Source organism: Pundamilia nyererei, unplaced genomic scaffold (genome assembly GCF_000239375.1).
Source record: "Pundamilia nyererei isolate P.nyererei 1_Seehausen unplaced genomic scaffold, PunNye1.0 scaffold00084, whole genome shotgun sequence".
Classification (NCBI taxonomy): domain Eukaryota; kingdom Metazoa; phylum Chordata; class Actinopteri; order Cichliformes; family Cichlidae; genus Pundamilia; species Pundamilia nyererei.
In genome coordinates this window covers 893,740-915,599 of record NW_005187485.1, presented here as the reverse complement: position 1 = coordinate 915,599, position 21,860 = coordinate 893,740, and the positions used below count along the sequence as shown (strand labels likewise).

The 21,860-nt window shown below is 39.8% G+C and overlaps 2 protein-coding genes across 2 annotated transcripts in view; one reads left to right on the top strand and one right to left on the bottom strand.

Annotated features, from left to right (window-relative positions):
- Nucleotides 1–370: 370 nt before the first annotated feature.
- ankrd28b (ankyrin repeat domain 28b) lies at nucleotides 371–19,514 on the bottom strand. The gene is made up of 28 exons (XM_005738442.1): nucleotides 18,976–19,514; nucleotides 14,080–14,163; nucleotides 13,513–13,591; nucleotides 12,987–13,057; nucleotides 12,688–12,888; nucleotides 11,224–11,311; nucleotides 10,840–10,982; nucleotides 10,436–10,648; nucleotides 9,683–9,761; nucleotides 9,471–9,585; nucleotides 9,184–9,266; nucleotides 8,942–9,005; nucleotides 8,784–8,852; nucleotides 8,567–8,707; nucleotides 8,275–8,386; nucleotides 8,113–8,139; nucleotides 6,918–6,992; nucleotides 6,620–6,821; nucleotides 6,440–6,527; nucleotides 6,240–6,357; nucleotides 4,689–4,908; nucleotides 3,338–3,425; nucleotides 3,166–3,249; nucleotides 2,879–3,024; nucleotides 2,659–2,741; nucleotides 2,454–2,536; nucleotides 2,216–2,307; nucleotides 371–2,054 (listed from the first exon to the last, which is right to left on the bottom strand). The coding sequence occupies exons 1-28, from the start codon at nucleotides 19,000–19,002 to the stop codon at nucleotides 1,771–1,773; spliced, it is 3,159 nt and encodes a 1,052-aa protein (XP_005738499.1). The 5' UTR covers nucleotides 19,003–19,514; the 3' UTR covers nucleotides 371–1,770.
- Nucleotides 19,515–19,574: 60 nt separating this feature from the next.
- The window catches only part of hdac9b (histone deacetylase 9b), a 41,958-nt gene continuing 39,672 nt past the window's right edge, over nucleotides 19,575–21,860 (top strand). The window contains exon 1 of the mRNA XM_013912235.1: nucleotides 19,575–19,636. The gene's annotated coding sequence lies outside the window, so the exon portion shown is untranslated. The remainder of the gene's footprint in view (nucleotides 19,637–21,860) is intronic.

Here is a 21,860-nt window from a genome sequence, read left to right as displayed (position 1 = left end):
CAAGAACTGGACTGTAAATCAGTAGCATAAGTCTTATAGAGTGATGAATCGTCATCAGTATTTACAGAGGTCAGGAGAAAGGTACAACAGTGTCTACAGCCACCTGTAAAACACAGTGTCTCTGTCATGGTCTGGTCCTGCATTTCTGACAGCGGTGTTTGGGATCTTGTCAAAACCGATGACATTATGAACACAGAAAAGTGACTTTAAAGCTCATTAGAATTATGCAAACTCTGTTTTTACCTTATATACTGTATTTCCATATGTTTTTGTACACTTGCACCCATTTTCCCAGCAAAACAAAGAAATGGAGATAGTTGCAATCAGAAATAAAGACAGCATTTAACAAAAAAATAAATCAAGTTCATCATTAAATAACTCATTTCTTTATTACTCATAAAATATACAGCAATCTCAGTACTGAAAGAATTCATTGGAACTTGAATTCACAGTCATTTTCCCTATATACATGCTAGTTTCTTTCCTCTTCAAGAAAAAAAGCAAGGAAAAGAAAAAAACACTTTTCCATACTAATGAAGCTAGCGAATGTATTTTACATAATTCCAGTTAAAAGCATTTGTCAACAAACAAAACTGTGAATTCTTGAATCAGGGTACAATCGAGTGGTTTCGCTCTCTTTTTTTGAAGTTAAAGCAAGCAAAAGTCAATACTTTGACTAAGATAACAGCAAAAATATCATTTAGACAGAAGAAAAATCAAATGCCATCCTATCATTGGTTTACAGTGTTTCTCCTCGCAAAGCTCAGCCTAAATACCTCAGTAAGGGATCAGTGCTTCTCACAAATGTTTAAATACTTACCTAGTGTGCACCACTGTACTTTCACAGCTGCCTCTACAAACCCATCCTTTCTCAGTAACTAATGAAGGCACAAAATGAACACATAAAAAGGGACCAGAAGTACACAAATAATTTATTCTTCAAAGACTAAACCGCAATGGACAAGTCAATGTACAAAATTAAGGTTGCTCGACCTAATAATTAACCGGTGCACATATCAAATTTTTTGAAATTACTCAGATCATTAAAACCTGACTTTTTTTTTGTTTTCCTCTAGAGGATAAGGAATTTAAGACATGAAAAATGGGTTTAATAAAAATTTGATCTCAAAAAATAAATGATCTTTTCCCCCAGTATGACTTTTACAGACTTGAAGGACAAGTGCATTCTGAAGGGTGTAGTGTGCGGATATAAACCCATGAACCCCCCCACCCCTCCAAACACACACACACACACACACACACACACACACACACACACACACACACACACACACACACACACACAGCGAACCGCCGATGAACCCAAGCCTTCTCAGTCTCATTTGCACAGTTAAAACTGGGTTAAAATGTATCCATGTCTCTTGGTCCCTGTTGGTTTAGCTCTCTGTGATGTGCAACCACCAGTCTACAGCATGTTATTGCCTTAGAAAGGTTGCCGTCTACCAAACGAGTCCAGGTTTTAGCACTCAAGAAGTCCGTGTTGGTAAAGCAGTGGTCACTGAGGTCCAGTATTAGTTGAAAGGACACCTAGTGCTGGATGAGGTGGTGATGAGCGTTGGCCAGCCTGCTGCACCTCCTCCCTCACTTGCTCGCTCTCTGGTGGTGGTGGTGATGAAGGGGTGGGGTGGGGTGAGGGGGACTCTTAAGGCTCCTGTGGGGGCTTGTGTCTCATTCTGCCCTCCCAAACTCATGGTGGATGATTTTTAAGACACAGCGTGTGTTTATGCATTTATCACTTTCGCCCTTCCTTCAGTACGTCTCTGAATCAGAGTCGTTGAGCTCCTCGTCTTTGTAGAAGCCGTCGTGGTGGCTGATGTTGTTGAAGCTGCAGTATGAGCTGTGCTCGCCACGCAGCACGGGCAGGCTGTCGAAGGTGACGCTCTTAGAGGGGCTGGTAGTGTAATGGTTAATGGCACTGAATGGGAGGGTTGGTGCCGGGGTGCAGGGAGACACAGGCATCATGGTGGCCAGGATGAGGGCTAGGCAGTCTGCCACATCTTTGTTGGGGGCACAAGCCAAGGCGGGCGTGTAACCTGAGGAAATAACAACACAACAATATTTTATGCTCCATAAAATTAATGCAAAGAAAACATTTGCAGTCAGCTTCTAATCCTGCTGTGCCCAAGGATGCACACCAAAACCCAGAAGTAAGACAAAAATAATAATTAAAAAAAAAAAACTACAGTGAATTTACCATTTTCATCAACTGCAAGGACACTGGCTCCCTTTGCAAGCAGCTCTTGCACTACCACAGTCAGGCCATTTCTTGCAGCCACGTGTAGAGGCCTTAAAAGACAAGATAAATCTTTGAAATCGGTGACAAGCTAGTCAACACTTACTAATTTGTTTTGTACATTTTGACATTAAGAATTCAGTTATTAACAATAATGCACTAACAAGCGAGGTACTAATATGATATGAGTGATACGTACGTCTGTAAGGCGGCATTAGTGGCATTTATGAGGTTTCTGTCTGTAATCTTCTCCAATATCAACAAGGCACTGGTTTCATGTCCCTATGGATGGGTATAAAAAGAGCCACACAGAGTGGTAAATGCTCATCCTTTCTCATATTGAAACACTTCGGCAAGACACTGTGCATACTAAGGGCACAGTGCCACCATATGGTACTACACACCTTACTGCAGGCCAGGTGTAGTGCAGTGTTCTTTGCAGCATCTTGTAGAGTGAGATCTGCTTTTGCACTGCTCACCAGCACCTCTAATGGTGACATGATCAAACACAGGAAAAACAAAATGAAGTTAATTCAATAAAGCACAGTTTATTAATTCAATCCTCCACTTGATTATTATGTCCCGCTGTGATATTTGCCAGGCTAATAGTTAAAGCCTTCGTACCGACAGCGTTGGTCTGGCCGTTCTCAGCAGCCATCATGAGCGGTGTCTTCCCCACGGCGTCGACACTGTTGACCTGAGCGTTGTGGCTCAGCAGCAGCTGGAGACACTCCACGTGGTCAGTGAAGGCTGCGGCGTGGAGCGGGGTCCTGCACGTGCAACATCAAAGCAAAGCTCAGTATTTATTCAGTGATATGACCCTTCACTTCCTTACGCTCGTTCCCAGAATCAGGTGCTTTACAATTCTATTCAGGCTTGAATTAATATTTTTCTTGTAACATCATACATGCCTGTTTTTACTGTCTTTGGAATTCACAATTGCAGGGCCCAGTGTGTCTATCAGCATCTCAGCAGCACCTTCGTTGTCATGGATCCTAAGGAATAAAAAAACAGCACTATTTAATCTGGTAGATGCTCCGTCCTTACACAAATTGATCGAGAGAAAGCAGCTCTAGGTCTTACACAGCACAGTGGAGGGGGCTGAAAGAATTGCCATCAGCCTTGTGGAAAACCTCTTGCTCCAGCAAAACCTCCACACACGTATCGTGACCTGCAAGAATGAAAACATTAGCTAGTTACAGCATTAACATAGCAATAATGACCAGGATGTGTCAAAACTAGCCTAAGGGTGTGCATAAGAGACCTGTGCCAACGAGGAAGACTGTATTAGTCCCCCTATAAAATGCAAAGTTCGGGTCAAAAGCTTCCCAAGTGCCATTTTTAACAGAAAAACAGAAATTTCAACATAGCATTTCTTAACATACTAGTTTTCTTGAGAAAGCATAAAGGATTTCTATTTGTGCTGCATAATTATTTCACTTTTTTTGTTTTAACTGAGCCATAGCACGAATCACTGCCGTGGAATGATGTCCTTTAATTTACAAGCTTTGAGCAGCTTTGAGCACAGTACAAAAAAAAACTTCAGCAAGAGTTTGAGTTTGAGAAAGCATAATACCAAAACCAAAACAAATCAGTTTAGACTTGAGGAAAAGAATTGTTGATGCTCACAAAGCAGAGGAAGGATATACAAAGTTATCACATCATTTTCAAGTACTGAGAACTGGAGTGAGAAGCATCAATAAGAAATTCAAAGAGAGCCACACAGGACAGAAAAAGTCTGGCAGAGGTAGGAAGCAAAAGATTTCAAAATCTCTGAAAAGGAAACTGGTGAGAGATGTGTCTAAAGACCCCTTAGCAACTGCCAAAACATGAGTGAATGTTTTAGCTAAGCTGGGAATTATACGCTCAGAAGAGAATCACTAGAACCATGCAAAGGAATGGACTGTGAGATTGCACACCAAGAAAAGCCAGACTGAAGTATGCTAAGGACAACTTGGAGAAAGAGTATGCATACTGGAAGTGTGTCCTTTGGTCAAATGAGACTAAATCAGAGCTCTCGGTCCACAGAGACACTGTTTGTGTTCGGGGAGAGAAGCATCACGGAGGCTAATAATTTTAACCGTCTTAGTTTTTGTGAAATCATTTAATCTCTGTGTGCAAAGTAAAATAATGTAGGCATCCAAAAAAACCAACTTGGATGCTTGAAAAAACTATAAAAGAAAAATTCCTTTCTTTGTTTAACAGCACCTGGGAAACACAAAATGTTTAAAGACGGGACTAATAATTCTGTCGCCATCTGTATGATGAGCAAGCAATAAACATGGAAAAGATGTGCTTGGCTATATTCCAACCACATTTACTTGGGTGCTTCACCACTAATCTACTGCACTTAGTGGCAGGCTTGCATGTTCTAACCATCACATGTAAATGTCTTTATCTACACGGAATGTCATCAAAGCCCTCTTCTCTGTACCATTGTAGCAGGCCCAGTGCAGTGGGGTGTAGCCTTGGTTGTCTGTTAAGACAGGGAGTGTTTCCACTGATTGGGCAGCATGCAGAAGGCCTCCCAGTACCCCTATGTGTCCACACGCCGCTGCCAGGTGGATCGGTGTGCGCCCTTTACAGTCTCGCACCAGGAAGCTGGCGCTGTGCTGAAGCAAAGCTTCCACACATTCCTCATGGCCAGTCACCGCCTGAGAACAGAAAACAGGTTTTACCAATGACTGGCTTACATCCTGAATGACAACATACAATATGTAGAAAAAAAAAAAAACAAGGTTTCAGAGAAACCTCTCAGATACTCGCAGCACTACCCAGTTTTCACAATATTTCCTCCATGAGTGTTGCTTCTTTTTCTTTAAGTTGTTTATTGTACATTTTGAGGGTCTACGTTGGGTCACTGCACTATAGTAGAAGTCAGACTCTTTTTACTTTCAGTATCTTGACTGCCTTTTGGGCATCCCAAAGCAGAATATTTCCACATCGATTCCTAACATGATGCCTACGTTGCCTTGATGGCAAGGTTTTCTTTTCAATATATGCTGGCATGTCTGTTGTCCAAATAGAGCATATTTGTGTAGAAAGCTGGCACAGTAGGAGTGTTGTAAAGTCATACTGGGTAGAGAGTTTTGCGTCTCAGACTGGAATTCAACTATCGACCTTTCGCTTGCCAACTAAATGTGTAAACCCATACATTATGGAAAATCACACAAGGTCCTTTATATAACTTACAAAAAATATTAGTACTAAAACATTCCAAAAAGCATAACATTAATGAATAAAGAAGATATACAAGCAATAGACAAAGAAAGCAAAAGTAAAAATGTAAGAAAACAACATGTAAAAGCCAGTCCATACTTTCCTGAAGTTCGTTTATTTATTTCTAAATGGGGAAATGATTGTGCTGATAGAATTGCGAGAGGAAGTTTGATCCACAGAACTGGGCTAAAACAGTTTGCCATTTGTTTTAAGCCTGAACTGTAAAATATGTAACAGCAACTGATTCTGAAGGGTCTAGGGGTGGTATGAGGTATTAGGAGCTCTAACGTATCAAGTAGAGCCAAATTCTTGGGATTCTGAAGCAAATGGGAAGTTACTGTCGTTCTGTGAGTGATGTGTTCCCTGTGATTAGTGTGAATATACTTGCTGCTGTTTTGTACCAACTGTAGATACTGCCGCATCATTTAGGCATGTACACAATGACTTGCAACTATCTAATCAGGAGAAAATGAGGATGTTGACAAGCAATATTTCGAAAAGCGAGACTGGACTACATGTCTGACATGCTGGTTGGTTGGCAATAAGTGAAATGTGCCTTGCAACACAGTAAAAAACAAAAACAAAAACAAAAAAACTGTTGTGATTATTGTGTTGTTGCGATATTTGAAAGACACACTCATTCCACAAAGGCCAAGAAATACACATGTAAATTCTGATAGTGGTAGCAAGATTTAGGTATCAATACTGAAAACTGTGAATAAAGTTATGCACAGAAATATGAGTAAAAATAATGACATTTACTTACTCCTCTGTGCAGGGCTGTCCTGCCCCATTTGTCTTTGGCTTCTACATTGGCTCCTTTATTTAGCAGAGAATACACACAATCTGTGTGTCCACTCAGGACCGCAAGCATGAGAGGGGTTCTAGGAGATATGAGGCAATAATGTTAGCAATGACTTTAGAATAAGAATGGAAATAAAATAAAAAGATTTTCATTGAACTTACTGTCCATTCCCATCTTGAATGTCTACTGCACTTTGAAGATCAGCATTTCCAATGAGCAAACGTAAACACTCTGAGTGACCATTGGTAGCTGCGGGAAAGATTAACTTATTACTTATGTTGTATTTGGGTCTGAATTTTCAGGTTCAGGAAATTTTATTTGTAACTCCACGTCTAACATACCTGCAGCATGTATAGGTGTTCGCTTCAAGGTGTAATCTTTCACCAAGATGGAGGCTCCCTGGTTGATTAGGACATCCACACACTCCACATGCCCTTTGAAGGCAGCCAGGTCCAGGGGTGTGCGCCCTTGGCTGTTTCTCACATCCAGATCCAGCAGAGACTGCACCAGAACCTCCATAGCTTGATGGTGACCATGGTATGCCTGAAAGGTGGATTCCCCCATTATAAAGTTACTGCTGACGCTGGTGACATGTACTGCTCACCAGAAGGATAAAACCAAGTGTTTCAAATTACTCACAGCAAGATGCAGGGGGCTGACAGGGGCTCTGACATCCGCGTCGTTCAGGATGTCTGTCCCTGAGGTTTCCATTAGCTGAATAAGCCAAGACACACATGAGAACCTGATTCAGATATTGTTTCCTTTCCTACTGCATGACTCTGTGCCCTATTTTATATACATAAAAACTACAAAAAAATATGTCAAGCCTTGATTATACTCTGTTGTAGACAAAGTTACAGACAGCTGGTGACATCACAGCAGAAAAGTCCTTCCTGTTATACGTCTTTGAAGTTTGGCTGAAATCTGTTGCTTGGGGCTTTTGTATTGTAATGAAAATGTTTCTGCAGATGAGTTTGGGCGATCACAAACGAACATCTGTAGGGACCCTTGTGCTCACTGACTAATGAAAAAATTTCCATCACTTGGACTCAACCAGACCCACAGGTCCAGAAAATAAGGCCTCAGTCATAGAGTTTTGTGGTACTTCTTGCTAGTTTTATGAAGAGACTCCTCATTTGTGAGGCTTCTTCTCTTCTACAAACTCAAGAAATTAAATTAAAAAAAACTATCAACTAAAGTGATAAAAACATCAAGGACACCAAGAAAAACAGGTTACCATTCAACCGAGGGAGATAGTAGCCTGAACACTGAAATTTACCAGAAACCCACCATAAACTCTGAGTCCCACCACCCAGTGGAACACAAACTTAGGGTTATCAGAAGCTTACACAACTATACAGAAAACGTTCCCTCCAAGGTAAAAGAAAAAGGAACGCACACATTAACAGAGTACTTTTAGTTATCAGCAAAGAGGCATGAGACAAAATGTCAGACATTCACCAGGGGAGAACCAAGACGTCATCCAGAGAACACAGACGATTCAAGGAGGAGTAAAAGAAGTCATCTATGCCCAAACAGAACAACCATTTCAGAACAGGTGGTTGCCTAAAACACCAACTATAACACAGTTTTGAGATCCCCTCCCAGGTGATTCACTCACTCACATCTTGAAATGTGCAACCCCAATAACGTAATAATGATGACAACAACTCTCTGGACTAAGTCCAAGGTGAAAGCACCACTAGGGGCTGAATAGCTCATAATCCCCATGATAGGATTCTTCACTGTTATAACTGAAGAATCCTCTCGGACAAGAGGTGAAATGTCTTCAAGAGCCTAAAAAGAAGAACTAAAGAACTAAAAATCAACTTACCACATCTAGGGGTGTTTCACTTGCAATCTGTTAAAGAACAGGAAAAAAACACAAACAAACAAAAAACAGGCAATTCTTTAAGCAGAATTCCACAAAACAGAAATATGAAAACAGGGACATGGTGGCTGTTAAGTGTCATGTACTCTGGACTGAAGTTCTTACCAGCTCCAGACAAAGGCGATGTCCATACGCTGAGGCGTAGTGCACAGCATTGTAGCCCTGATTGTCCCGGATCCCCGGATTTGCATCATTTCTCAGTAAATATTCCAGGCACCTGCAGACACAACAAAAGCGCTGTAGTCAAGGAAACAACATGTTGGCTTCTAGTCCTAAACCACTACTCAGCATAATGGATAATGCAGGTGGTTATTTTTACTTTTATCTGTGAAAAACTACAAACATGAACCACCTCCCACACAACATCCACCATTTTTAATAGAGAGAATTTACTGACTTTCCATCTGTGTCAGACGCAGCGGCGTAGTGGAGAGGAGTGCAGCCCCGCTCGTCTAGGTCATTGACGCTGGCCCCAGACCCCACCAGAGCAAACAGGCACTGGTAGTTACAATTGGCAGCAGCGTAGTGCAGAGGGGTCCTGGAAAAGCAAACACAGCTCAGTTCCCTGTTCAAATTTGACTCTTGATCCAAATCCACCAATAAATACTACAAACCTGCCAAAGCTGTCCTTTCTGTTGAAGTCGGCCCCAGTGTTGAGGAGAAGATTTAGACATTCCAGGTTTCTGAGGGGTTAGACAGACAGATAGTCACTTGATTAAAAATTACAAAATACTTTAATACTAAAGGCGATATTCAGCCATCGTGTACTGACCCTCCAGCAGCTGCAGCGTGTAAACAGGTCCTCCCAAAGTCATCAGGAGTATCAATATCAAAGCCTGCACAGGGTAAATGTGATTATGAAGGAGACACATTCAGGATATATTATAAAATGTTTTACATTGCACATGATATATTTTTGTACTTTTTTTCCTGTCAGGAATTTCTAAACTACTTAAACGTGAGCTTTGTGTCACGTTGCACTGAAGGCTGTGACAGGGCATGAGTGCTGTTCACCTGAAGACAGGAGCTTTCTGCAGCAGTCAGAGAAGCCACTGAGAGCAGCTAAATGCAGTGGGAACATGCCATGGATTCCTCGTCTGAATGAAAAAACAAAAAACTTTGTATCATACAAACAGTACACAACAATGCTGCTAACGTGGGAATTAAAAAAATGACTATTACTAGCACATTACCATTTATATGAGTTACACAACAGATACTACATGTGTGCTTTCAGAAGGATGGCTCTTCAATATATGTTCTAAGACTTGACTGAAAAATCAACAGAAAGGCTCACGTACTTAGCTGTGTCAGCTCTGTTGGAGATGAGAGTGTTAATGAGGAGTTCGTGGCCGTATCGAGCGGCAATGTGTAGTGGTGTATTTCCGTTCTTGTCTTCACAGTCAATCTCCGCACCTTTATGGGGAAAAAACAAAAATCAAAGCAAGCATTTAGCCTCTGTTACACTAAAAAGCAGTTTTTGCTTCTGGGTCCAGCATGAGAAACAGCTCACCTTTCTCAATGATTGCTTGAGACCTCGAGAACCTCCCATGGATCGCTGTCATGTGGAGTGGAGTCTTCCCATCTTTACTCTGAATTGAAACAAAAACTTATTATCTGACAAGTTATGCCTTTTTACAGTAAGGTTTAATCCCCAAGTCAATCAGCTTCCCTCAAACAATGAGAAGACCTATCACATGTAGGAAGCAGGCACAATAATACACGTTTACACACAAGGAAGCAAGACGTTAGGGCTGTGCGATTTTATACGCTATCGTTTAATTTGTGGTGTCGCATTTTTTCATTGTTTGGATGGCCACCAAGTGAATGCAGGTACAGAAAATACCAGCATGGCCAGCGAAGATGAGGCAGAACCAGGTAGCTCCAAACAGAAATACTAAACTAGGGGCTACCTCTGTAGCATGGAAATGGTTTGGTTATGAAAAGTCTGACACAGACCAGAAAACTGTACTATGCAAATTATGCCGCAAACCGGTCCCCAGCACAAACTCACACACGACAAACCTCTACCACCTACACAAGAATCATGTGAAAGAGTATGGAGAGAGTTTACGGATGGGAGGCCAAAAGGAGCCATCAGGTGCTCAAAATAAACCTTAGACTCAAAGGTTACAACAGGCTTTTCCCCGCAGCATGCCATGTAATAAATACTCACAAAGAAAATGGTGGTCATTACAAGTTATATCTAAAAATATATGTAAATACTTAGTTGTTTAATAACAAGCTTTGCCTGGTTTTCACTCACTTTAATGTTGACATCTGCCCCATTGCAAACCAGAAGCTCCAGGCAGAGTGCTCCGTGACGCGAGGCGGCGGTGAAATGCAGAGGGGCAAAGCCCTTCTCGTTCACCTGGTTGACGTTGGCTCCACAGTCTATGAGCTCGTTCACAACCACATCTTGCCCGTTGTAGCAGGCCACGTGGAGGGGTGTGTTGCCATATGCATTGGGCTCATTGATCTAGAAAGTCAGGAAAACAGCAGGCAATTAAAACAATTAGAATAAAGTGCTACAAATAAAAGAACAGTTACAGTTAGAACAGTTGTAACACACAATTTAGAGACACCACTGAAAAATATCTCTCCTGTTGAGCTCATACAGTATAGCAGTGTCTACAGTGCGATGGCAAAAAGCTTGTGGGTGGAACCTACATCCACCCCCAAGTCCAGGAGGTATTTGACAACGCTGATCATTCCACTAGAGGCTGCCGCATGTAGGGGGGTGTAAGATTTCTTATCTTTGCAGGCCACCTCAGCTCCATGTGATGCCAGCAGCTTCACCACTTCTATGTGTCCTGAAGATAAAAAGAGATTTAATTACATAATGCTTACACAAAGATATTAGACATGTTTTTTGTTCATATGGCATCTACTCTAATGTAAACATTTAAAAACATTTTAACGGATGATTTTTATTCAAATAAAATTCTGCCATTTAAGTTAATATTGACCACAAGAAGAAAGGAATGTCTAAAGTTGCATAAAAATGAACAAATACCAAAACGTAAAAATCTCTATGGCTGCATTATTTTTTACCCATGTAGGCGGCCCAGTGTATCGCACGGCGGTCCTTCTTGTCAAAAGCATTGATGTTGGCCCCTCTGGAGAGCAAGAGTCTCACCATCTAAAAGTAGCAAAAAAAACCAAAACCAAAAACCAACCAACCGGGGGTTGGGGAAAAAACATCAGGGGACGCTGCAACATCAACCTACCTATCACCATTTGCAATAAATGTAGCAACTTATATACACTGCATGCAGTGTTTACATATTAGACATACGAGTTCAGTGACTTTATCTTAGCGCTCTTGGATCAATTGTCTTGTCAATGTATGCGTATCTTCACTTTAATATAATAGAAATTATTTGAACCTGCAGGGGTTTCTAAAGTTATTTTTTAACTTGCTGAGCAAACATGAATGGTGAAACCTTGTCACCCTTTTGCACAGATTCTGTGCAGGTATGCCAACCGAACAAATATAATTAAGATTAAACAAGAAAACATGCATTTCCAAATATCCTGTCTTGTACAGCCAGTAGTGTGGCATTCTTCTCTTGGAGCATACCTCCATAGACTCACCTTTTTCATATTTATATGCTTAACTTGAATCCACTGTATACCTAAAAGATGCTCCAAATAGCTTGTATGCACTTGCATTCATTTTCATGAATTTTTGATAATTCACTTTTAAGATAGCTAATTTGCATGCAAGTACAAGATTACAATGGGTAATTTGCATCCAGACACATGATTGGTCAAGCACTATCTGTGCATCCAGCACCCTTAAGTATGCGACCACAATTTATGACTGCATGCAGAGAGCCCACTCAGTCTTAAGCCATGTCTGAAAATGCAGTTTGTGCTCTTTAATTCAATGTAGCTGGCTCATTAAACATTGAAAAGCTGCCCTCTTTAACTTAAGAGGGTGTCCTGATGTCAGGAAGCATTTGGATGACTGGACCAGATTTTGCGCAACTGAATCCGGGATCAAACGGTCGGTTAGTCATGCGCTACTAAAATTTAGCAGACCTATATGTGGATGTTGCTTGTCTCAACTAACACTTGTTAAATGGGCAAATAATGTGACCATTATTCTGCACTGCATGGCAGAGTGCCCACCAGTGTTTAATCATTCTTGAGGCAAGCAGAAACACTTCTTAGAAAGAGATCGGGAACTTCTAATAACAGTCAGGTAAACACACTCAGTAATGCTAGCATACTCTGACAGTTTGCCAGCAAAAACAATCTATGTAGCACACAGAAATTTAAATCAATCAATATGAGGATTACTGAAGAGGTTATACTCAAAGACATTGCACACTTTACAACCACAAAACCTCACCAACCCTCTACATTAACACTCTGCTCCTTAAGAAAGCTGATACCAAACGTTCAGCTGCTATTTCAATTCATTAACGCGCAACCACATCGATTCCAAAGATGTTAAAGTGCCTCCTTAAGCACAGTTTAATCTAACAATGTCTTAGGGTTTAAATTTACCTCCAGATGACCGCTGAAGGCTGCATGGTGCAGCGCGGTGCGGCCTGCTCTGTCTGACACATTCACATTGCTGAGTAGTGGCACTAGGGCTTCGGCGCAGCGGACCGCCTTGTTGGCGGCGGCGATGTGAAGTGGCGTCTGCCAGTTTTTGTCTCGGGCATTTACATCAGCCGAGTGTTTCAGCAACACCTGGACAGCATCCTGTGAAGAAAAAACAACAAGTAGGTTTACATTGTTTGGATATGCAAACCTGTGTCTTGTAGTGTGTATGACAGGGAACAAAGGGAAAATTCACATACCTCACTGCAGGAGGCCACAGCTCGGTGCAGGGGAGTGAGCCACTTGTTATCTTTGGCATTTACTCTTGCACCTAGAAGTGAAGAAGCAAAGGCTATTTAAACTCGTATGGTTTTGCTGCATATGGTGCAACGTTTCGACAAGAAGGTATTCAACAGTTTTTGAAGAGACTAAATTAGAAAAGTTCAGAAAAGGCTGAAAGAGGTGTAGAGACATTTCAAATATCTCATCATACTGTATGCAGAGGAATGATTGCTTGTATTCCACTTTGCCACACACACACACACACACACACACAGCAGTATGTCATGTGCTCCCAGCATTAGGAAGATAATTATAGGCACATCTATAATATTTCTAATATTTCACATTTTAAGAGCATGACTTATTTTCTCTGATTAAAAACTGTTAGATAATCTCTCCAGACACCTGTGAAACACTCATTTCTACAATCCAAAATTCACCCAGTATGTGTGGCTTCAAGCACTTTCTTGTGATCATTGCATTAATACTAAGAAGAAAACATACCAGATAGAATCAACAGCTCTATAATTTCTGCATCTCCGAGATAGGCGGCAGCATGCAATGGAGTTCGCTTCTCATTGTCCTGTATTAAGTGAACAGGAAGAAACTGCTGAGATTACAGAGAAACAAAACAACTTGCAGTAAACACTGCAATCTCTCTCTTCATTACATGTGCAGTGGTCTGGTGTAGCAATACAAAAACACATTTTCCTTAACATTTGCAACACTGTAGTGTTAACAGAAACAAATATTTACACAAACACCACATTGTGGTTTTAACAAATTAATAAAAATAAAAATAAAGAAAAGCCTTGCAGTGAAGGACGAGCGAGTACAAAACAGCCTTATTTTGAAACAAACACCACCACTTGAATATGTAATATTGACGAGGAATGCAAAAAAAAAGAAAAAAAGAGGCAGGTCATGCAGTGCTGTTCTGTATGCTACAATATCTGTAAGAAAGAGCTGCACGAGGCCTTTCAAGGACAACTGCACATTAGCCCCCCCCCAAAAAAAGAATAACAATAATATGAGGAAACAGATGCAGATATTTGTAACTGTTGGGCTTACCTGTGCATTCACATCTTCTTTTTTGAATATAAGCGAACGTACTTCATCAGGATCTACATTGAAAATAGCTTTCAGCAAAGGAGGCTGTAAAAGAAAAAAAAAAAAGCACACAATAAATAAAAAGGACAAAATTATCATGATTTTGATACTTTTCTTTGTGGACATGTAACACCATCTCAGCTTCCATCACTACAATTTGCATACAGAGCAAACCCAATGAACTGCGAGTAGCAATCTTGTCTGTCTGACGGGTATTGTTGAAATCTGAGAAAACCAATAATCCGCCAAACTTAAACTTAAGGACTTCAGCATGCTTGCAACACAGGACATACACAACACTCATCTGAAGACCAAATATTGGCATTCAACAAAGCACAAATGAAAGCAATGTAAAAGAGCATTATTCTTTGGGAGAAAGAGAACAAACAATGAAATGATGACTCCGCATGTCACAGACTGCCAAGGCCACTTTTTAAACACCGTTCTGCACTTTCTGTCTGTTGATAAGTAAACATGCCATGTTAGCAGAGATAAACATCGCAGTTTTTGAATGAAGACATTAAAAAAGACAGACCCAAACCTTGTACTCAAAATGAGAACTGTGCTGCTTACTTTCACACTGCCAGGAATCAAAAACAGGAAAAAAAATAAAAGTACACAGCTGCTCTCATTCACCACATCCAACATGATCACAAGATCAAGTTTTGGCATAAAAATGAACCAAAGTTCTTTGAGAAATCTCTCTTGTTGATCATCGTGTAGACAGAGTGCTAGCAGTGTGTTTTTCAACATGAGTGTATAATGGAATTTTTTCCATCATAACACTTGGGATGTTTCTAAAAAGTGACAAAACATGTGAACACAATAAATTTCAACCTAATAGACATGTTGGCCATTGAATTGGCAACACCTTATAAAAATAAATTGCTGCTATGCTCATTTTCTCAGTTTCATACTGATGACTCCTCACTTGTCCAGTTATGTATAAACACTTGCTATGTGTACATAGGCTTTAAAAACATTTTTGCTTATGCTTAAAAAACTGCTACACCCTTCACATTTTATGCATATTAATAATTGCACAAATGCTTTAATATATTTTATACTATGCCTTCTACATAATAAAGTTATGAATAATAAAACTGACTTTGACTTGAAGAACTGGCAGTGTTGTGTATCTTTCTATGACTTCAGTGCAAGCCAAACTCTAAATGCCAAACTCAGCATTTAGAGTTTGCCACACCATAAATGACAGAACTGAGTCTTGAATGCAGCGTTACAATATTCCCTTCATGTTGGATAACACTTTCTGATGCTAGCTTCAGTCTTTTTATGTTTTTTGAAAGAGTCAACCACTCCTGTAATTTTAGACAGACGAAATGCTTGCAATGCTCAAATAAAATCATTGAAAAAACAAAAGAATAACCCAAAAAACAAAAACAAATCCTAGGTAAGTAATATGACTAAAATATATCATTTATGTTTAGCAACACTGGATCGCTTTAAAACCAGAGCAAAGATTTTGGAAACACTGGAGTCTTTGATCAGGATGTTTTCATCTGCATGCCCTGTAGCAAGAGGCTGGGTTGGACAGGGACAACAGTGGAGAGGAGGAGATCCCTTCCAGGCAGAGCATTCCTGACATTTTAAAGTGTTACAGCTGAACCCCCAATTAAAAACTATATTCCTAAGAAATACACTATAAGTGAGAAATCTTAACCTGGATGAATAAGACAGCATATATGCAAAACAAAATGCATGAACAAGAAGTGGCCGAGAGAAGGAAACTGCTTTTAAAATAATCTGCTGCCTGCATCATGAAACATTGCGTTATCTACTAGTGATGTGCGATGCCACTGATTTCCTTTCTGATCAGCTACCAAGTAAAATTCAGACTGGTATTGGTGATTGTGATCCAATACAGACACTTTGTACAAAAACTTAATGTGTTTAAAAAATCCAAAGTATTGTCTTTCAAAATATACCTTCATAATGGATACATGACATCAGACTTCTTGTTCTTATCATTCAATTATGAAGAATTATATATAAGAAAAAAAGCAAAAAAAAAAGGCAAAAAAAAAGCCTGAAAATTCAATGCCTACATTTTAAAAGGATTCAATTAACAATTAAAAACATATATGACTGATTTAAAATAATAATAAAGCTGAGAAACATTTCCTAGATACATGTTATTATCTATCTTATGTATGTTTGAATTGTATTTTTAGTGTTACACATCACCAACAGCTCCACATTTTCCCTCTCTGTACCTGGAAAGTATCTGCCTGTGGCACCAAAGGACTTCCTAGCAGCACCTGTCCCTCACCTCTTCTTCAGTTAGCCTCATCATAAACTCATCATCATATTCCGTGTAATGATTTACTTTTGTGTCACAAACCACGTCTTGGCTGTTTGTGGAGCTGAAACAGCTCCACGCATGACTCTGCTTACGATCATCACCTGAGCGAGCGATGCATTTATACAGCTGTATTTCGCATCACTATGACAAGCAGAAGGAGGAGTAGTTCCTACAAATCATTTAGAAAATCCTAATAATATAGTTACTTTCCACTGTGTTCCTGTTAATCATAAACTCCTAATTTACCCCAAATTAATAAAATATTGATATTTTAATATGAGCATGGATTCTAGAACATAAATATCTGGTATTGACAGAATCAATACTTTAGTATCGATCCTCACACCACTATTATGTACTCATAACCTTTACGTGCCTGAAATAGATTTTGGCTTAAAATAACTCAAAACATACCAAATAAGTCTACTAGCTGAGAGAAAACAAAAACACTGAACTTAATGACTCCTCTCTTTGCTTTCCATTGTACAGGTAAAATGATGCAATATACAGGGTACATGCATTCATTAGTATTCAATCATTCAACTTAGCAGGCTGCCCAGCTAGTCAATTAGGTTAATGTGCATGCATGCAGTTTGTATGTGCAAAAGACATTTGCTTTATGAAAGTGCATCTTCAGCAACCCACTTTAAAACATTAATCAAGCACAACTACGTATACTTGCAATCATCTGGTTTTGCAGTACTACTTCCTGATGCCTTTTAGTGACTCATGCTTCATGAAGTTAAATACAGAACCAAGAATTTATACCTCTACCTGACAGAAAAGATATACAATAAAGTAAGGGAAATTGCTGAGTTTACTTCATATAAGCCAAATGTCAAACATTGTAAGGGTCATTGTTGTTATTTCATTTTTTTTTTTTTTTTTAAATCTATCAAGGTCACCCTGCTATGGATAAGCCCTCAACAGCTATTCAACACATATGCGGTGCCATGGGTGGATTATTCCCAGCGACATATTGAAGCAATCACGACATTACAAACTTGTACAACCACGACTGCCATCTCAAAAGCGAGTAAGCAAGCAGCATACAGTGGCTTTTTCTTTTCTTTTTCTTTTTAAACACAAGGACAATGAACTCGTTTAGTTATTATAATGCCCATGAATGTCTGCAGGGCACAAAGCAGGTTAGAGTTACTGGGGACAAATTCAGCCAACAAGCAGACTCTTGTGGTTCGAACACTATTTGCGCCATGTTAAAAACAAAAAAGAAGGACAGATCTGCATTTTGTTGTTTTCAGTTCTCCGTGTCCTGCATGAGTGGTGGTGGTGTAGGAGATTTTCTATGCTCTTCTCTCACTGCTGGACTGTGTGCCTCCTCTCCTCATACAAGCCAAGCTAGTTAATACCATCACCATGGAGACAGCTCTTTGGCAACTTCCATCGGCTCACAGGAGCCCAGATCATTCAAGCACACACAGACCATAAAAGACACATGCGCGTACATATGTGACAGAATAGCAGGCATGTGCAAAACAAAACCCTTAAAATGATAACACTGAGCTATTCTGGTTTTCACGAAGTAGGTGTCAAGTGTTTTTTTTGCAGAGTTTAAAATGACACGTCTACTGTCACACTGCCATTGCCCTCATATATTAAAGCATTACACAGCAGTTTACCTGCATTTTCCCCCAGTAACGCGGTACACATGGGTATAGAGTATGCGAATACTAGCTAATAGAAACTGTCTTGTTTTATATATTTTTTTTTGAGTTTTTCTATAAGGGCACACACTAAAGAGGTCTGATTACAGGCATAGCTTAACTGTAACAGTGTTATAAATCCTCTTAAAAACAATAAAGTCACCAAACTAGCACAAAGCTCCGCTTAGATCCAATCACTCCATTATCCTGCCCCACTGTGACACCAAATAACATAGTTTGGTGAATCAGTGAACAAAAACTATATCGTTATTTAAGGGTTTTCTAAACCTACCTACAGCTGCCACAAACATCACTAGTTGGTTTTGCTAACATAAATACAACCACAAACGTTTAGCTGTCACAGTAATGTCAGAATCAACAGATCGCTTTGGCTGTCATGACAATAATCTCACTGTAACAGCAACAGAGAGGAAATTATTGTTTATCAATAACGTTAGAATTGCTCGTAAGCGACTGCACAAACACAATTTAGCATTGTTGTCTCACAATATGCTAACTAGTCACTTCACAAGTGAGTCGCTGGATGCATTTCACGCAGGCTCGGGCTAATTGCTGGAAATAAATACAACATCATTAGCTGCTTTTTAACTCAACAGCCATTTAAGTACGTGTCGGAGTGCAAACGTGATAGGAACAACAACGGGGCTTCGAATGTTACACGCAGTACTTCAGCCAGCTTTCACCTCATCGAGGACAATTCAAATTCTAGATTAAGGAAATGCTTCCGTTTCAGAGTCAGGCTCGAAAGACTCGAATTACATTGCGCTGGCGAGCGCTGAAATCGAGGCTAACATTAGCCGGCCACTTGCTCAAACTTACGGTAAACCTCTAACACCAGCCATTACTTACCTGGTCTCGAATTTTGAGAACCACCATATTTGTGGTATTTTAACAGCTCTCATGCAGGTTCATAAAGGAATACTTGTCTCCTTCCGAACAGCAGCGTGTGATCTCGGTTGCTTCTGCCGCTGGTTTTGCTGGAGGCCTAGCGTGACTAGCTTAGCTCGCTCGCTAGCTTCCTAACCTGATGGCATGAAAGCGAGAGGAGTAGCGGAAACTCCATAACATTGCCGCCACCATATTTCACCTCGCCGAAAAGACGCAATCCGATAGGCTAAGAGCGCTCTAGATGTCAGTAAGGGAATCGCTGATTGGTTGTTGCCAGCTGCATTCTGTAACAGCACAGACGCACTTTGTTGAATATTGCACTGCCCTCAGCGCTTATAAGTGTAGATATTTTCTATAAGGAGCAATTTTAAACTCTATATTCCACGTGACATTTATTAACATTGTAATTTACCCATGGTGCACTGCTCTGAATAACGTGGTTTTGAGAACAGCTGAATGTTTTTCTATTTACTAACTGTGACTCATCCTGAAGTTGCACAAGTGCGACAACCATGCAACCGCTGCAGCAACTCCATGGATGCCACTGGGAGTCAAGTGTTGACAGCAGTAATACGAGTTCTCCGGGCTGACGGGGGCCTCCTGGAAACGTTTTTTTTTAAAGGTAAGCAAACACACAACACAAACACAAAACAGTACTATCTATTTATTTTACGGCGACAACAGTAAAATAGATCTGAAATTTATTAAAACTGACTTATTAAAACTGTGAATTACTGGCGGTCCTAAAATGCGAAATGGGTTTCAGGTCTACTGATCCAACACCGAAATTTGATGAAATACGGCCACCTAGTGACTTCCCTTTTAACTACAAGCAGTGGAACTATTTTAGCTTATGGCAATCAATTTAAAACAATATTTTATTTTATGTATGTGTTTTGGTGGTGGGGAGTGATTTGTGATTTAAATATTATTTTTTGTCGGCTGCCCTTCTTTTGCATTAGTTAAAAATATTCAGAGCACCCCTATTCATGTACAAGTGTTACTGATCCTAGAGCTTTAACAGGATTAGACAACAAAATCCTTTTACACAAAACAAGTCTCTGCATCATTAATCCTGAAGACAAGGCTGCCTTTTTTGTTTTGTTTTGTTTTTTACATTTGAATCATTTGTGGAATGCAACATTTACATCATTTCCTCTTTTCCGGTAGGACACTACAGACAGGACTAACAGGAATGACAGGAAGCACAAAACAAAAGGGCAGGGATGCAAAAGTTGTCTCTTTATGGTGTCCTTACTGACTCTGTGGTTCTGTCATAGAGGCGAGGATAGCTCTAGGCATTTCTGGTAGAGTCAATAGTTCACAGAGTACATAGCATTTCAAGAATAGCAGAATGAAGAGGAGTTTCTATCTGCTAGCAAGCAGGGCATCAAACGCCCTGATGGCACCATATGTAATAGTCATTATGATGTGCAGTAATGCAACACGTGTGGTGGTGTTCTAATAAAATAGTGTTATGTGTTACATGCAATGTTGTATTGTGTAAATGACTGTCACTGCAAGTAAGGCACCTAATCTAATTATATTTCATGTATTAATAATAACAATAAATACTAATTCTAATTCATAGTATTCTACAACAGTAAAAGATTAATAACACTTGTACTGATTATAAAGTGCAATTGTTCTTTGTGAGAAAATCGTGTCATTAATATGCTTTTAGTGCAACTCTTTCACTATTCAGGCATTTGCCTAGAGGTGTAAGAGGTCATAGTGTTTACTATCCAACCAATCCATTAGGACTTCAAAAAAAAAAAGCGGCATGGCACAGCCAGTTAGTGATGAAGGTAGCAGGGCTTTGGTGAAAGAATGGGGGCTATGTTCACTGACTTTTGGGGGTAGTTTCACATTTCAGTGCAGTGGATTTACAGGTTGGGGGAGATGGGAAAAAAACACCGTTGCAGCTATGTGGATGATTTTGGATATAGACTGGTCACCTTTGCTTGGGGTAATCCTCCTGGATCTGTCTCTAAGCCCTCCCAAAGGCCAAAGTATCCCCAGTGGGGGTACTTTCTCACTGCCAGGGCGGTGACGGAGGGGAGGTTCCCACCAATTCAATTAGGAAGAGAAGAAACACAGTAAAAGCATAAATGAAGAAAACAGATGCTTACACACATACCTCCCCAATTTCCAGCATGCTTTAAAAACTGCCCCCTGACCTTGTATTTACATTCTTCTTGTTTACAGGACCCCTTGTGGGGCGTGCTTGTAAAAGAGACGGCCACAGAACGAAGGATATATACTACAAAAAATATAAAATAACCTAATAACCTTGAGCTTTTGATATGGAATAAAAAAATTTAACTATGTTCTTATATTAAAGTAGATGCATAACCTAAACAGTAGAAACATTTATTGAGGGTTTGAAGGAATATTTTAAACCATAGCTTGAGACAATATGTATAATGTCATTTTTTCAAGGTTCAATTAAGATTTTTCTGCTTCTGAGCTAGATTTCCAGTTTTACAAGATGACTCTATTCACTAAAACCCACCGAACATATATCATCATATACCTTTTTGTCATAAATATGAGAGAACCAGTAGAATAAACCCTCTCAGTACTTATGTCAGATGGGACTGTTATAAAAAATCTTTTTAAGTATACATATCTCTCTTGGTTTTTCCAGACTGGTAGATATCAGTATCTTTGTTTCTAATTTGTTCTTGAGTTTCTTTAGATTGTGGCACGATGTGTTGCATTTTAAGATCTTTTTGATCTCTACTTTGTCAGACAGGTCCTATTTAAGTGTTTTCTTGATGCAATACGTCTGGCAGTAATTGGGCTTGTGTAATTGAACTTGGCTTTGCAAAAAATCTGGTAAA

Coding starts and splice junctions, on each gene's coding strand:
- ankrd28b (XM_005738442.1), bottom strand. CDS start 19,002: ATGGTGGTTCTCAAAATTCGAGACCAG. Junction 8,853..8,941: donor CACGCTGCAGCTGCTGGAGG/GTCAGTACACGA, acceptor CTAACCCCTCAG/AAACCTGGAATGTCTAAATC. Junction 8,708..8,783: donor AGAAAGGACAGCTTTGGCAG/GTTTGTAGTATT, acceptor TTGCTTTTCCAG/GACCCCTCTGCACTACGCTG.